Source organism: Sorex fumeus, unplaced genomic scaffold, assembly GCF_029834395.1.
Source record: "Sorex fumeus unplaced genomic scaffold, SorFum_2.1 ptg000044l, whole genome shotgun sequence".
Taxonomy (NCBI): Eukaryota; Metazoa; Chordata; class Mammalia; order Eulipotyphla; family Soricidae; genus Sorex; species Sorex fumeus.
In genome coordinates, this window is record NW_026606101.1 from 15,345,720 (window position 1) to 15,363,313 (window position 17,594).

The window sequence follows — 17,594 nt, forward strand, 5'->3', positions numbered from 1 at the left end:
AAGATGGCGGCCGCATGGGAGCCTTGTGGACAGCAGGTATGAGCCGGGGATGTGGGGGCGACTAAAACCTCATGGGAAGCAGGGCGTTTCCGTCCGCCCTTCACGCCCTACCGAGGCCACCAGTTGCCCCCCACGAGCGGCTCTCCAGCACGGCCACGACTCCAGAGCACAGAAACCAATTTCTTAACTATCTGACTTTCAGTAGAAATACTTCCAGCGTCAATAAGTAAAATAGCAGAAATCCAAAACCAACATTTAATTCTTGAACCCAGCTGTAGAAAGCAAATCACTTCACAATGCTTTTTCAGCATGTCTGATGGTGGGGGGGGGGGGTAAACTCTAAATAATAGTGGTGAATCTTTTAATGAAACAATGAATCTAATCAAAGCAGATAGAGTGTTAACTAGAATTCATCTGCCTCACAGGGACTGGGAGGGGTGGGGGGTGGGGTCTTATTGGGGTTCTTCATGGTAAAAAATAAGTATTGGTAAAGGGAAATGTGTTTGATATTTGCATGACTGAGACCTAAACCTGAAAGCTTCGTAACCTTTCCCACAGTGATTCAATAAATAAATAAATTTTAAAAAAATAAAATAAATAAAATTTTAAAAAAAGGATAATAGTCAGAGAGAAAGATGCAGAAGGGCACGTTCCTTCTGCGTGGCCAACCCACGTCCAGTCCCCAGCATCTCATCTGGTCCCCAGGCCCAGAGCAAGACCGAGAAAGCCCTGAGCACCACTAGGAGTGACCCAAACACAAAAACAGAGGCACAGAGCTGTGATTGATGCCTTGCTGGCCTAGCTTGATGCTCATGCCAGCCCTGGCTGTTCTGGAATCACACTGTCATTGGCCAGATAGTGTCCAGAGTGGCCCGTGCTAGCCAGACATCTGGAACTGAGTCAAAGATGAACAGAACCATTATCTTTACTTTCCTGGTGCTTTTCTCCAGACAAGAAGCAAAATGAATGCCTGCCTCAGTACCTTTGATGCTACTACGGATAGTGGAGAAAATAAAGCTCAGGAGGATAGTGGGGAGTTGTGGGTGGGTGGGGGGGTATTTAAATAAAAGGGAAGGTGGGACTGGAGCAATAGCACAGCGGGTAGGGCATTTGCCTTGCATGCAACCGACCCAGGTTCAATTCCCAGTATCCCATGTGGTCCCCTGAGCACCACCAGGGGATAATTCCTGAATGCAGAGCCAGGAGTAACCCCTGTGCATCACCAGGTGTCACCCAAAAAGCCAAAAATAAATAAATAAATAAATGGAAGGTTCACGACAATGTGGCCGTGGGGCAGAAACTCGAGGGGGCAGATAAGGTGCGAGATTGGCACATGCTCACGAGTGTGGAATGTGACAGTTAAGGCTGGAGGGGTGGCGGCGTCAGGAAGGGGGCCGGGAAGGGAGGTTGGGAGGTTTACATCAAGCAGAGCAAGCGCGTCAGCGTCTGTTTCAAATTTGCCCATTGGAGATGTTCACAGTAGCTGCCTCGTAATGGTTCACATTCTAGAAGGTTCTGTCTCAGGGCTGGAGCAACAGTACAGAGGGTAGGGCATTGGCCTTGTATGCAGCCAATGCAGGTTTGATCCCCAGCATTCCATATGGTCCCCTGAGCACTGCCAGGAGTAATTCCTGAGCATCGCCGATGTGACCCAGAAAAAGTAAAAAACAGTAAGAAGTTTCTGTTTGGTCGCTATTAGAGGTCTTGGGGCTGAGAAGGCTACTGCAACCAGGAAGGACCATGGTGTGTGGGAGCAGGGAGCAGGAACACTCAGATCCAGAGCTCCTGCTGAGAACATGTTGGTTTGAAGATGCTGATGGGGAGGGAAGCGGCCCTGATCTCTCCCATTAACTCCTGTCTGGGAGGTGACGGGAGGCTTCATTGATGGAAGTGGGGGCGGGCGGGCGTTTGCGCTCAGACCTAAGTAGGTATAAGTGATTCTGTAGTCAAGGTCCTTGCAGTTCAAACTATTTAGTTCTTTTAGATAAAAACTGGGGACTGGAAGAAAATGCAATATAATAGTAATCACAGTAAGAATCGGGCTGTAGCGATAACACAGCGGGTAGGGCGTTTGCCTTGCACGCGGCCAAACCAGGTTCGATTCCTCCGCCCCTCTCGGGGAGCCGGGCAAATTACTGAGAGTATCTCACCTGCACGGCAAAGCCTGACAAGCTACCCGTGATGTATTCGATATGCCAAACACAGTAACAAGTGTCACAATGGAGATGTTACTGGGCCCGCTCGAGCAAATCGATGAACAGCGGGAGGGCAGTGACAGTAACAGTGACACTGGAAGAATCAGACTAACGTGTATATTTTGCTAAGGTCCGTGATGACTTCTGTTTATAGAACACCTTCCCAGTGCAGGATCCTCTCTATTAGGGGGCATTTAGCACTCAGGGTTGCTAATCATGACCCCACACCCCCCTCCACCCTCCCCAACCCCCCCAAACCCCCGCCATCCCTCCCCCTTTCCACCCTGGGCCCAACAGTTGTAACCATGTTACAGTGTCCCATTTTACAAATGAGGAGACTGAGTCTCAAAGGAGTGAAGTAAATTAGGTGGTGGAGTTTAGAATGAAAAATGAGACATTCAGGGCCAGAGCCATAGTCCGGCAGAAAAGGCACTTACCTCGCACACGGGCATCCCAGGTTCGATCCTAGACACCCCACATGATTTCCCCCAGGTCCCTCCAGGAGTGATCCCTGAGCCAGGTGTGCCAAAACAAAACAAAAACAAACAAACAAACAAAAACAGAAAATCAGACACATCTGAGCCCAAAGCCATGATTCCTGTCTGCTCAGTTAAGTCAGCCTCTCAGCAGTGGGGGAAACTCATTCTGAGACAAAGCAGTTTAAAAATAAAACCTATATGTTTGCTGAACATCCCTTTCAACGCTTTCTCAAGAGCTCAGCTAAGGGGTGGGGCGTGTTCTCCAGAAAAGGACGGCTCTGGGGGTCCGGCCCACTGACTCCCCACCCTCTCCTGTCAGAGGCTCTGGGTCTCTGGGGAGGTGGCAAAGCACAGCTTGACAGGGACCGTGGTCTGAAGTCAGCTGGACAGGGCTGGATGACAGGGAAGCCGGCCGCTGAGGATGGGTGGGCCTGGGAAGAGAGAGGGAGAAGGACAGGGCTCCCGGGCGTGAGCTAAGCGCGTGTCCCCAGGCTGAGCTTCGAGGAGCCCCCAGAAGACGCATGAGACCACAGAAGCTGTGGCGGGCGGGAAGCAAGCGGCTACCCACCGTCAGCCTCCTGCTCCTCCGACTCACGCAGGGGCCCTGGGCGAGCCCGCAGATTTCTGCTTGGGAAATGCGACAGTTGGACTCAGTCATCAGGAGCTGCTGGGGGGGCGGAGGAGGGAGGATGACGGGCGCTTGTGTGGAGTCCCAGGAAGACAGCGGCTCTCCGGGCTGAACGTGGGTGGGGAGCTCAACCCCTAGAGAGAGCCGTCTGTCCTAGCAGGCGGGATGTCCCCGCACACACACACACACACACACACTGGCCCTTCACCCTTCGGTCCTTGCAGTCCACGGGCCCTTCAAGTTCCCCATGAGCAAGCCCAGGCTGCAGACCTGCCCGGCTATTTCAGGAACCTTCCTTGCAGATTCCCCCATGGACAGGTTCCAACCCTGCCTGCTGCAGAGCCCGTGCAGTCAGGCTCCTGGCGGCTTTCGTTGGAAGATCTTCCCCCTAGAGAACGGCTCTGCCCACCCCCTCCCCCACCCAGGACGCCTTTGTGTTTGGCACCCGCAGCCCTGGGTTCAGCACCGACTCAGCCTTTTGAGCCTGGGATGCCCCATCTGTGCTCAGGGCCCAGGCCTCCGTGTCTCTGTGTTAAAGTCAGCATGTTCCACATCTATGCGTTATAAAATCAGTGTCATTGTGAGCTAGCTTTAAACTCTGGTCAGGGCTGGAGCCATAAAAATAGTACAGCAGATAGGGTGCGTGCCTTGCAGGCTGCCAACCCAGGTTCGATCCCTGGCATCCTATATGGTTCCCCAAGCTGTATCCAGAGTACTAATTCTTGAGTGCAGAGCCAGGAGTAACCCCTGGGCATCTCTAGGTGTCTCACCGGCCCGCCATCATACACACACACACACACACACACACACACACACACACACACACACACCACCCTGGTGGGTCAGTTTCTATCTCTCCCCTACTGTGACTTTTTTCCTCGACAAGCTCCTACTTGGGGCTGGAGAGACAGTACAGGAGTTAAAGCACTTACCTGGCGTATTGACCAATCTGAGCTTGATCCCCAGCTACAAATAAGGTAGCCCTAAGCCCTGCCAGGAGTGATCCTTGAGCTCGCCAGGGATCACTTGTAGCCCCCAACCCAATAACTCTCCCTCAAAAAAAAAATCTTCTCCCTTATTCTTATTTTCTTTTTTCTTTTTTTTTTTCTATTTTTTGCTTTTTGGGTCACATCCAGCGATGCACAGTGGTTCCTCTTGGCTCTTCACGCAGGAATCACTCCTGGTGGTGCTCGGGGAACCATATGGGATGCTGGGAATCAAACCCGGGTTGGCCGCATGCAAGACTAATGCCCTACCTGCTGGGCTATCGCTGTAGCCCCTATTCTTCCTTTCTTGACTGGTCTTTTGAACTCAGTAAAGGGGAATATGGACATTGCTAAGACCTGACCATTGGAGTCAGGCATGCAGTTCCCAGCCCAGGCTCTGCCCCGCTTGCCACTGACCATACACCTGCTAGGTAAGCTCAGACGAGGAGGCGGTGACAGGGGGAGGGGTGACAGAGTGGGGGGTGACAGTAGGGAATGACAGTGAGGGGGTGACAGACAGGGGTAACAGTGGGGGGTGACAGTGAGGGGGTGAGAGAGTGAGGCAGTGACAGTGGCGGGGGGCGGTGGGGAGCATCCCATCTGGCTCCAGCTCTGAGGGCGGCTGGGGCAGGACACCGGAAGTGGGTTCCATCCTGTCTCTTCCCCTTTTTCCAAGGCAGTGTGGCCCCAGGCACTAGTCCCGAGGGACCGTCCTGGGCTGTCGGCTGGTCTCACGTGTGAGGGCAAACGCTTGCCTTCTAGTGTCGCCCTGGCGGACAGAGCCCCTCCTGGTGCTGCTTGGTGGAGGGGCGGGGGGGGGGGGGGGGACCAAGGCTCTGCATTTCCACAGCTGTCGGAGGCTGAGTCACCAGACACACGCTGTTCTGTTCCCTTGCATTTCAGGATCACTTTTTTCTTATATCGATGACAAACTCTTGGTTAAAAAAAAAATATCATTCACAGAGCCACAGTATTAGATTGACCCTCAGACCTGGCATCTGCCCTGTGGGTGGAAATGTCAGTGTCTGAAGAGTGCAGCTTGGGGCTGGAGTGATAGCACAGTGGGTAGGGCATTTGCTTTGCACACGGCTGACCCAGGTTGAATTCCCAGCATCCCATATGGTCCCCTGAGCACCGCCAGGAGTAACTCCTGAGTGGAGAGCCAGGAGTAACCCCTGTGCATCACCGGGTGTGACCCAATAAAGAAAAAAAAAGAATGTAGCTTCCTGGGGCAAGAACCATAGGACAGCGGGGAGGGCGCTAGACTTGCAGGTGGCCGACCTAGGTTCAACACCCGGAGCACCATAGAGTCCCCTGAGCACTGCCAGGAGTGATCCCTGAGCACAGAGTCAGGAGAAAGCTCTGAGCACTGCCTGGTGTGATCCCCAAACAAAAGCAAACACACAGAATGTGGCTTTCTCATTTTACAGGAATAGAACAGGAAACTCGGGTTTCTAGTCATGGATAGGGCTGGAAGCCTAATGATCTCTCCCACAGTCTTAGTAGCCTTTGAGGACGTTGCTCCAGAAGCATCTCCGAGACCTGCCCCTCAGCCCGAGTGGAGCCTGCCTCTCTCCCGGCCGCTGCCTTCCTGCTGTGCGTTGTCTGCTTTTGATTTCAGGCGATTCCCCAGGACTGGGTTTCCCTGAGTTCTGTTGATCTGAGTGCAGCGGGCCACAGCCACAGGGGCCATGCTGGGGAGGGAGTAGCCTCGGGGGTCCACAGGCCGCCCAGAGCAGTTGCATGAGGTTGCATGGGGGCGATGAGAGGATGGAGTTCGACTCTGACTTTCACTTCATTGGGGGTCTCGGAGGAGTGTTGGGGAAATTTCTGGCACTCCTGCTGTCACCCTGACTTCCTGCTTCTCAGCTGGGCCCCTCGGAGCCCTTCTTGTCTCCTGTCCCTCCCCAGCCGGACTCCCGGGCATGCACATGCCCAGAGCCAAGTGTGTCGCTGCCCCTTCTCAGGCCTTTCTCTGGCACCTTGTGGCCTGTGTGTGTGGCTGTGGGGTCCAGCCCCGCTCCCGCCTCCACACTGGGCCTCTGCTTCACCAGGACCCCTGGTTTTCCGGGACATGGGAGTCAGTGACTCACAGCCTCTGTCCAGGCTTCCCCTTCCCTCAAGTGAGCTCGTGCCTAGTGACCTCCTACTCATCCTTCAAAACCCAGTGCTAAGTGTGCACTGGAGGCCTGCAGCCCCTCCCAATAGTTCTTGGCCACTGGGGTCAAGGAGATGCTGTGTGGCCCTAGGGTCTACACCCAGCGGTTCTCCGGGTCACACCCAAAGCACGTGCCTCAGACAGTGTAAACCTCTTGGGCCCCTTAAAGTTCATTTAAAGATGCTGCCCCCAGCCTTCTGAGACCACTTTGCACTCTGAATGTGTTTCTGTTCTTGAAACCTCATTGTGTGGCCATGATCGCGTCTGAAGCACTACCCATGGGGCCAGAGAGATCATCCAGAAAGCCCCAGTACTGGCCAGAAAGCCCCAGTACTGAGGCACAGAGCCAGGAGTGAACCCTTCTGGGTGTGGCCCCCAAACAGAACAAAAACCCCAAATAGCTCGCTTTGATGGTGCCCAGTTTTCAGAGTTCAGCATGGGAGGGCACTGGGCTCAGCACGTGCTGCATGTCCTGAGTTCCACCCCAGGGCCTGTAAGGGACACATATCCCACCACCAAGGACACTCGGTCTCAGCCCTTCACCCACGGGTGCCAGTTTCCGTAGTGTAGTGGTTATCATGTTCGCCTGACACCCACGGGTGCCACACTCCTGGGCTCCTCTCTCAGTGCTCGGGAGGTGCTGAGTGTGAGGGATAGATCTCGTGGCGGGTGCCCCCCTGTGGGGTGAGGCCGGCTTTGGGCTGCGGTGGCAGGAGTCTCTCCCCATCTCCTCACAGTGCTATGCTTCCTCTCCACCTCCCATTCCAAGTGGCCGCCTCTGGCCTCCTGGAGACAGGCCCACGGGACTGCGGGGCCCAGCAGCCAACGGTAGCAGGCACCATGGCAACCATCCTCCTCCCCGGGGCCTGGGCGGGGGTGGAGCTGCAGAGCCCGGGCACCCATGGAGGCCGCTGATGGGGATCCTGCGAGGGGGTTCCCTGGGGGCCTGGGCGGCTTCCGTCCTCCCTGGAGGGACCCCCCATGCCTGAAAGGTCCCGTCCCAGCAGGGGAAGTGCTGCTTCCACCTCCATCCCGGATGAATGGCTGGGCCCAGCCTCCCGGGAGACGCTTGGCTTCGTCCCCGAGTAGGAATGCCAACCCCCTCGCCACCCCGCAGCCGCAGCCAGAGAGGAAGGAAGAGGGGGCTGGAGGAGGAGGCGCGGGGTTGCCAAGCAAGGTAGTCACTGTGGCGGAGTCACAAAGGCCTCCTTGTGCCCCGTGGCAGACGGCCCCGAGGCAGAGCCGCCGTGGCTGCCTCCCAGGACCCAGCCTCCAACTCCACCTGGACTCGCCTCGCTCTTAGCAACCCGCAACCCGCGCCCGGCCGGGCTCCGAGGCCCCTGCTGAGGGCAGCCGGAGCAAGAGCACGCCGGGGAGGGTGCTGGCCTCGCATGTGGCTGACCCAAGTTCCATCCCAGGACCTCAAATGGTCCCCTGGGCACCGCCAGGAGTAATTCCCGAGTGCAGGGCCCAAAAGTAACCCCGGAGCATTGCCGGGTGTGACCCCAAAATAAAACAAACGAAGGCAGAGTCTTCTCTGCCTCCTCCCCAGAGGTGGGGGGTGTTGGGAGGGCCTGGGAGGCTCAAAGCTGTCTGACCATCAGACGACCTTCAGCTGACCTCCATCCTTTCCACAGTCAGCCTGGAAGAGCTGACTTTGGAAATGATGGTCCAAGACCCACATGAAATGCTCAGCATTGGGGGCTGGAGTGATAGCACAGCAGGTAGGGCGTTTGCCTAGCACAGTGGCGGACCTAGATTCGATTCCCAGCATCCCATGTGGTCCCCTGAGCACCACTAGGAGTAATTCCTGAGTGCATGAGCCAGGAGTAAGCCCTGTGCATCACCGGGTGTGACCCAAAAAGCAAAAAAAGAAAGAAAGAAAGAAAAAGAAAGAAAGAAAGAAAGAAAGAAAGAAAGAAAGAAAAAGAAAGAAATGCTCAGCGTCCCCTGGCTGTCCAGGAGAACGACAGCCAATGACAGGTGCTTGTATCCCCTTGGTAGAGAAAGGACAGTCTCGACCCCCACCCCCATTGCCCTCCCATAGCTGCTCCTGGCCAAGGCCCTTCTGTGCCCAGGAGCCATGAGCCCTTGGTGGCCTCCCTGACAGAGAGACTTGTCCCCTTGTCCTTGCCCCCGGGTGCCTCCCCACCCCAAGGGTTTACCCTCGAGTTCCAGCGGTCCTGCCCGCACTCCAGCGCCTGCTGGGTGGACATGTCACTACCCCAGGGCAGGCAGCTCGGATGACCAATGTGGTGTCGGTGACTCCTGCGCCCAGCACCCGACACCCCCGGGCAGACAATGCTGGCAGTGTCTGGGCCCTCCAGGGGACCAGCCGGGTTCTGTGTCACCGCCAGGAAACAGGCCACCTGAGCAGCACCTTTGTCTGCTGAGGAGGCAGCGGGCAGCTGGCCGGGGACACTGGGCTCCCGGGCAGCCCTGACACGGCTGGGGGACTCCAGGGATGAGATCCAGCCCGTTGGCGGGTGGTGTGGCTGCTATGGGGGGGCAGGAGCTTGGGCCCCTCACAGTCCAGGGACTAATCTCAGCACTTCCTCATAGGGTTGTTGGGAGGCGTCCATGGCGTAATGTACGTACGTGCTTGGCACCCGGCTGGCATGGAGCGGGGCTCGGGGACACTCCCTTCCCAGCATGGGGACACTCTGGGCTTCTGCTGAGTCTCATAACCCAGTCACTGTCCTGCGTGTATGTTCTGAGCACGGAAAGGGGCATGAGGATCCCTGAAACACACCAGCCCCTCCACCTGGTACCCCGGGAGCTCTGAGCTGATGCCCAGGGCAGGCTGCTTCCCCGGACAGCCCCCAGCCCTGCATGAGACCCCCACCCCCTTAAAGAAACCCTGTAGTTCCTAGGGACTCCAGGCAGGACCCTGACAGTGTGACTGCCCGTCCCCTAGATAGGAGGACCCCAGCTGGACAGTGCCTACAGAAAGCCTCACTTCTCTGGGCCTAGGGGAGAATCCTGCCCCTCCCTCACCTACAGCGCGCGCGCGCGCACACACACATGGCTGCTCCTCTGCCTGAGCCCTGGCCTGACAGTGCCTGCAGAGAATCTCACTTCCTCTGCCCCCCCCACCAGCTGCCTACACACACACACACACACACACACACACACACACACACACACACACACACACACGTGTTGCTGCTCCTCCGCCTGAGCCCTGGCCTGGTGCATGCAGAATGAGCACGTGCATTTGTGGGGTGCTCGGCGTGCCTGTCTGCTGCATGGGGGTGCAGGGGGAAGGGGTGCCGGGGCAGCTGCATGGCCTGGGCGGGACCCACTGCCAAGCACACCCGCTGAGCGCTTCGCAGCGCCTCGTGGCATGGCAGGAACATGGCGCCGGGTCATGTGCGAGCGTTCCTGTGTGTCTCTCTACACGTGTGCTGCTGTGTCGCTCTGTCTTGTCTCCCCTGTAGACGGGAAGCCCCCCTGAAACCACGCACCAGCGGGCACCCCGGGAAGGTGACGTCGAGACTTAGCCCAGCCCAATCTGGGGTTCCTGGTTCTGCTGCAGGACTCCTCCAGCCTGCAGCCCCTGCCGCGCGGGTGGGAGTTCGAGTGTCAGGGTCCGAGGGCGCTGTGGGCACCACAGTGAGCGAGCTGGACCCTCAGCCCCCAGCCCCCGGCGGCGCCACAGGGCCGGGTGTGCGTGAGGACACCCCGGGACTCTGACCCGGCCACTCTCAGCCGGGCGTCGGGACCCTGCTCAGTTTTCCGGAGAAGGCGCTGGGCCCGGGGGTCCTGCCAAGGAGAAGCCATGCCGGGCACCGGCGAGAGGATGACGTGGCCAGGGCCGGCCCTGCCCGCGGCCCCCCCAACCCACCCTCTCTCCTCAGCCCCTGGGACTCCGTCCATCCCGCCCCTCACCCGGACCCGCAGCCTCATGGCCATGTCCCTCCCGAGCAGCAGACGGACGCCCGCCGCGCCCCGCAGGTGAGTGTCCTTCTCCCGGCCCCGTCTCTCGGGGGGTGAGCAGCGGCCCCCTCCTGGCCGTGCCAAGCCCGGTTCTGTGATGGTTCTGTGAGACCAAGACCCTCAGATCTGGGGTCACCAACGCTCTAGCTGCACCCGGCGTGAGTGGAGGGTCCCAGGCTTCCTGGAACCCCCGAGTTTCACCCTGCGTGTCCCCCCTTCCACTCCTGTCTCAGTCTGTGCAGGACCCCTCCCTCTGGGCTGTGGGCACCCAAGTAATGAGGCCCCCTGGGAGCAGGTGCCCCTGTGAGCTGTCTTCTGGTTTCCATCTTGATCGCACTGTCTGTTCTGTCACCCCTGTCTGTGCACCCCCCTCCCCCTCTGCTTCTCTCCCCGGCGGTGACCCCAAGTGGGGGCCCTTGGGGCCGTAGTGGCCTGGCGGTGTTTGCCCAGTGCCCGCAGCTGTCCACCAGCCAGAGCGACCACCTGCCTCTTCTTCCCGCCTCCAGGCGCACGTCCCCACCTGTGAGCGTGCGGGACGCCTGCGGGGCCTCCACGCTCAGCAGCAGCAGCAACTCGGGCTCCTGCAAGGGCAGCGACGGCAGCCCCACGCCCAGGTAATGGCTGCCGAAGCCCGGGGCAGGGACCCCGCCCCCACTGGGGACGCTCACCCACAAGGGGCACTCGCTGCACCGCTGGGACTCTCCCGTCACTGTGTGACCGTCCATCACTGTGTGACTGTCTCTGTGGGACCATCTGTCTCCATGACTGTCCATCACAGTGTGACTGTATCTGTGTGGCTGTCCATCACTGTGTGACTGACTGTCTCTGTGTGACCATCTGTCTCTGTGACTGTCCTTCACTGTGTGACTGTCCATCTCTTTGTGACTGTCCATCACTGTGTGACTGTCTGTCTCTGTGGGACCATCTGTCTCCCTGACTGTCCATCACAGTGTGACTGTCTCTGTGTGGCTGTCCATCACTGTGTGACTGACTGTCTCTGTGTGACCGTCTGTCTCTGTGACTGTCCTTCACTGTGTGACTGTCTCTGTGTGACCATCCATCTCTGTGTGACTGTGTGTCTCTGTGTGACCGTCTGTCTCTGTGACTGTCCTTCACTGTGTGACTGTCCATCTCTTTTTGACTGTCCATCACTGTGTGACTGTCTCTGTGTGACCATCCATCTCTGTGTGATTGTGTGTCTCTGTGAAACTGTCTGTCTCTGTGACTGTCCTTCACTCTGACTGTCCATCTCTGTGTGACTGTCTAAATTTGACTGTCCATCTCTGTGGAACTGTTCAACACTGTGAGACTTGTCCATCACTGTGTGACTGTCCATCTCTGTGTGACTGTCCATCTCTGTGAGACTATCCATCACTGTGTGACTGTCCATCTCTGTATGACTATCCATCACTGTATGACTATCCATCACTGTGTGACTGTCCATCACTGTGTGACTGTCTCTGTGTGACCATCCATCTCTGTGTGACTGTCTGTCTCTGTGCGACCGTCTGTCTCTGTGACTGTCCTTCACTCTGACTGTCCATCTCTGTGTGACTGTCTAACTTTGACTGTCCATCTCTGTGGAACTGTTCAACACTGTGAGACTTGTCCATCACTGTGTGACTGTCCATCTCTGTGAGACTATCCATCACTGTGTGACTATCCATCTCTGTGAGACTATCCATCACTGTGTGACTCTCCATCTCTTTGTGACTGTCCATCACTGTATGACTATCCATCACTGTGTGACTGTCCATCACTGTGTGACTGTCTCTGTGTGACCATCCATCTCTGTGTGACTGTCTGTCTCTGTGTGACCGTCTGTCTCTGTGACTGTCCTTCACTCTGACTGTCCATCTCTGTGTGACTGTCTAAGTTTGACTGTCCATCTCTGTGGAACTGTTCAACACTGTGAGACTTGTCCATCACTGTGTGACTGTCCACCGCTGTGTGACTATCCATCACTGTGTGACTGTCTCTGTGTGACCATTCATTTCTGTGTGACTGTCCTTCTCTGTTGGACCATCCGTCTCTGTGGGACTGTTTGTCTTTGTGGAACCATCCATCTCTGTGTGACCATCTGTCTCTGTGGCTGTTCTTCACTCTGTGACTGTCCATCACTGTGTGACTGTCTAACTCTGACTGTCTATCTCTGGAGAACTGTTCAACACTGTGAGACTTGTCCATCACTTGTGACTGTCTGTGTGACCATCCATCTCTGTGTGACTCTTCTTCTCTGTTGGACCATCCATCTCTGTGGGACTATTTATATCTGTGTGACCATCTGTCTCTGTGAATGTCCTTCATTCTGTGATTGTCTCTGTGTGACTGTTCATCTCTGTGGGACTGTCCATCAGTCTGTGACTGTCCATCTGTGTGACTGTCTAACTCTGACTGTTCATCTCTGTGGAAATGTTCAACACTTTGAGACTTGTCCATCACTGTGTGACTGTCCATCACTGTGTGATCATCCATCTCTGTGTGACTGTCCGTTCTGTGAAACTGTCCATCACTGTGTGACTTCCATCTCTGTGTGACTCTTCATCTCTGTAAGACTGCCCATCTCTGTGTGGCTATCCATCTCTTTGTTACTGTCCATCACTGTGACTGTCCATCTCTTAGGAATGTCCATCTCTGTGTGACTGTCCATCACTGTGTGACTGTCCATTTCTGTGGGACTCCCTTATCACTGGCGTAACTCTCACCTTCACTGACCATGCGACCTGGAGCCAGGCACATCCCTCCGAGCCTTGGCTCCCATGTATGAGATGACCACAGGCACCAGCCCAGCGGCATGGAGCCCAGGGCAGTGACCGGAACCATGAGCCAAAAGATTGCCTTGAAAGTGGCCCGGGGTGCAGTGGTGGATGGGAATAATGGCATGTGTTACAGGAAGGCAGCTAGAGGAGAAAAGCAGGAGGCATCACAGGCAACAGGGAAAGAGGTGATGGGGGACCCCAAGATCATGAAGTCAGGGCTGGGAGGTAGCACCCCATCGTCATCCCCCAGGGTCGAAATCCAAGCTGAGGGGCAAGAGTGCATGGGCTTTGGGTTCAGTCACTTCCCCACTCTGAGTCTTATTTCCCTAACAACCCAACTCTGCAAGGTGTTGCTGTCTACACCGGCAAGCATTGTTGTCTACACCCGCAACCCTTGGCCTGCTGGGACACACATGACAGGTAGCACGCATGTGCAGTTCCCTCACCCGGTTGCCCTGGCTTGGCCCCACCCAGAGCCAGGGGCCTACAGGAGAGCCAGTGCGGGTTGGTTACTTTCACACCTTTTGCTCACAGTGTTTGAGACGGGATGGTCCCGACCTTCAGACTGTCCACTGAGCCCTGGAGGGGGCTTCTAGCACCACATCCACCACCTCAGGCCCCCAGCTCTGGGGCCCCTGAAGGCCTCACTGCAGACAGTGACTCAGGCCACGGAGAGGCAGGAGACTTGAGTTGTCTGTTTTCCTTCTCAGTTTTAGATCACAGCTATAAACACACGCATGCACACACACAGAACCAGGCATTTACTAGCATGTGTGGGCAATGCTGTTCCGGGCACTGGAGAAAAGCTGAAACAGTTACTGCCTCTCTGATCTTCTGCTGTTGCTAGTTTTATCCTGATTTCTTCACTTGGAAGTGAGGAGGAAAAACATTACTATTTTTTTTAGTGTTGCTGTTTTTCTGGTTGGTTGGTGTTTTTGGGTTTAGGGGGCACATCCAGCAATGCTCAGGGCTTACTCCTGGCTCTGTGCCCAGGGGGTCACTCCTGGGGGCGCTGCTCCAGGGACGAGTCACATGTGGTTTCAGTGATGAACTGGGATTGGCTGCAAATGCCTTCACCCCATACTTTCTCTTCAACCCTCGTTTTTGTTTGGGTGCCTGGGAGGACCTTATCTCATGTGTGCCCGAGAGTGCACACATGCATGTGTATGTGTATGTGTGTGTACCTATGTGTGTATGCACACATGTGTGGGCACGTGTGTGCGTGCGGGTGTGCACGCGGGTGTGCACGTGTGTTCGCACGTGTATATGCACATGTGTGTAAGTGTGTGCGTGTGTGTGTGTGTATGTGTGTGCGCGTGCACGTGCAGACATGGGCATGGGCTGGCGTCCTCATCCAGAGGGCACAGGGAGGTACAGAGGATGGGGGTCCACACTGACCGTGGACATGTCCTACAAGTGCTCCAGCCCCCGCCTACTTGCGTGCCCATAAGGGTGGGGTATGGGGCTGTGGGCACAGTCAGAGTGGGGACCACAGGGCGCAGCCCACAGACAGGGGGACTTTGGGGTGGGGGAAGGGAGCCCACTGCAGGGAGCCCGCATTCCTCCGCTCCGGGAGCAGCTCTGGGCCTGGATTCCCGGCATTGGTCAAGAGCCTGTGTGCAGACCCTATAGCGTGTCCCACACCCCTAACTTCAGGGTCCTGCTGCGAAATAAACTCCGAAGCACTGGAGTGTACAGGGCCACACATGGCACTGTGGCGGAAGCAGCTCAGCCCAGAGCTGTCTGGTGGCCACGAGAAGGGCTGCTTAGTTCAGCCCGTGTCCTCCGGGAGGCCCAGAGCCTGCAAGGCTGGCCCAGCCCCCGTTGGCTCCCTCCCACCGGCCCCTGCCCCCTTGCAGGCGCTCCATGAAGTACATGCTCTGCAGCGACAACCATGGCATCAAGCCGCCAGCACCTGAGCAGTACCTCACGCCGCTGCAGCAGAAGGAAGTCTGCATCCGACACCTGCGGGCCCGGCTCAAGGACACACAGGACCGGCTCCAGGACCGGTGAGTGGTGGCCAGGGCCGGGCCGGGAACTCCCAGCCACCCACTGTGGGTGGAAGGGGTGTCTTGGGTCACATCCAAACCCAGAGCTGCTCTCTCCTGCCCAGGGAAGCCCAGTCAGACCCCTTTTTTCCCAAAGCACCCAGCCCCTGGGTCCCTGCACACGGTGGCTGATGGGAGCTGTCGGTCCACCCATGCGTCCTCTCTTGTCCCCCTGGGCCCTTTCAAGGAAGGCGTTAGAGATCCAGGGGCACTCGTCCCCGCTCCCCTGTCCCACTAGGGGGCGACACCCCTTTGGTCTTTCTTTCTTTCTTTGCTTACTCCCAGAGGGTCACCCCAGGTCACTGGTGGGGGGGCCTTGAAGCTTTCATCCACCAGCACTAATAGACGACCTGGAATCAGGGACCCTTTTCTCCAGGCTCCTGCCTGGCCCCCGTTCCCAGGGGCCCAGCTAAGCCCAATCCTGGGCCATGCGGGTCACCGCTCACCCTCCTGGTTTCACCCTATCTGGTCTGGCTGCTCTGTCTTCTGAGGAAACTGTCATGGACTGTGTCCATTCATATGCTCAGCTGGCTGTGTGCCGGGCTGGGGGCACTGGAGGGGGGAATGCCCTCGGCAGCTGGGAAGACCCCCTCCCCCCCCAGCTACTTTTTCATTCATTTGGGGGTATTAGTGGGGTTTTTTTCCATTCTTTTTTTAAAAAGATTATTTTTAATGAATCACTGTGAGATTCAGTTACAGACTTATGAAGTTGCATGATTACGTTTTAATCAAACAATGTTCGAGTACCCATCCCTCCACCTGTGCCCATTCTCCACCACCAATGTTCCCAGTATCTATCCCTCCCTCCACTCCCACCCCTTCCCACCCCCACCCTGCCTCTGTGGCAGGCACATTCTCTCTTACTCTCTCTCTCCTTCAGGGTGTTATGGTTTGCAGTACAGGTACTAAGCAGCCATAATGTTTGGTCCATAGTCTGTTTTCAGCACCCATGTACCATCCCAAGTGAGCCCTCCAACCATCATTTACTTCGTGGTCCCTTCTCCATTCCAGCTGCCTTTTCGCCCAGCATATGACATCAGCTTCCAAGCCATGGAGCCATCCTCTTGACTCTTATCTCTACTATCCTTAGGTGTTAGTCTCCTATTATGTTACTTTTTATTCCACAAATGAGTGCAGTCATTCTATGTCTGTCCCTCTCTTTCTGACTCATTTCACTTAGCATGTTACTCTCCATGTCCATCCACTTATATGCAAATTTCATGATTTCATCTTTTCTGACAGTTGCATAGTATTCCACTGTGTAGATGTACCAAAGTTTCTATAAGGGGGTTTTGTTTTAGTTTTGGGTTTGGGGCCATACCTGGCAGTGTTCAGGGTCACTCCTGGCTCTGCACTCAGGAATCACTCCTAGCAGTGCTCAGGGTGCCATATGGGATGCCGGATATTGAGCCTGTGTAAGGCAAGTGCTCCCTCCTCTGTACTATCTCTCCAGCCCCTCATTTTTATTTTTTAAACCAGTAACAGGATTGGAGAAAGGACAGCAGGTAGGACACTTGCCTTGCATGTCTCCCCAGCAACCCACATGTTCTCCTGAGAACTTCCAGGGTGATCCCAGAGCACAGAGTCAGGAGTCAGCCCTGAGCACTGTCAGAAGTGACCCCAAAAATAAAACAATCAACAAACATAACTATAATAGGGGCATGCTGGAGGATCTCTCCATGGCCGAGCTCTTATTCTGCGTGCAGGGGTGGTGAGGGCAGGTTTGATCTACCTACTGCAGGGTATGAAATGCTGATCGCCACCCTGAGTTCAAAGCAGGGAGTAACCCCTGAGAACAACCAATTGTGGTTCAATAAAAATAAATAAAATAAAGTAGATCCAGAAAATTCTGTGACAGGACTAGGGATGTATTCAGTTCCCTGAAAACCTTCCACAGGCCCACTAACTGCCACCTAGCCCCCCCCAAACACACACACACACACACACACACACACACGTACATCCAAAACAAAACCCAAAACACTAACAGGTGTGGGGTTTTTTGTTTGTTGGTTTGTTTTGTTGTTGTTGTTTGTTTGCGGGCCATATGCAGCAGCGTTTAGGGCTTGTGGTCAGGAATCACTCCTGACAGGCCTGGGGGACCATAAAGGGTACCAGGGATGAAATGCAGATTGGTCACGCACAAGGCAAACACATACCTGCTGTACTATACTCTGGCCCCACACAGGACCAGTTTTTTGAGAGGAATTCTCATGCTACACAGTTCGCCTGTTTAAAGGTACAATTCCGGGGCCAGAGTGATAGGACAGTGTGTAGGGCATTTGCCTTGCATGCCGCCCACCCAGGTTTGATCTCCGTCATCCCAAGCACTGGCAGGAGTGATTCCTGAGTGCAGAGCCAGGAATAACTCCTGAGCATTGCTAGGTGTGTCCTAGCATCGC

General features: G+C 55.8%; 1 protein-coding gene across 6 annotated transcripts in view; it reads left to right on the forward strand.

Moving 5' to 3' along the window:
- Positions 1 to 17,594, forward strand: part of LOC130030403 (syntaphilin-like) — a 47,812-nt gene that overhangs the window by 26,767 nt on the left and 3,451 nt on the right. Inside the window, exons 3-6 of one of the 6 annotated variants that reach the window (XM_056121669.1) lie at positions 9,009 to 9,036; positions 10,307 to 10,403; positions 10,793 to 10,999; positions 15,004 to 15,153. In XM_056121669.1, coding sequence (XP_055977644.1) covers positions 10,354 to 10,403; positions 10,793 to 10,999; positions 15,004 to 15,153 — 407 coding nt within the window. In that variant the 5' untranslated portion in view covers positions 9,009 to 9,036; positions 10,307 to 10,353. Of the gene's footprint in view, positions 1 to 9,008; positions 9,037 to 10,107; positions 10,404 to 10,792; positions 11,000 to 15,003; positions 15,154 to 17,594 lie in introns of all 6 variants that reach the window. The other 5 variants (XM_056121672.1, XM_056121668.1, XM_056121671.1 and 2 more) reach the window with 5 other exon arrangements.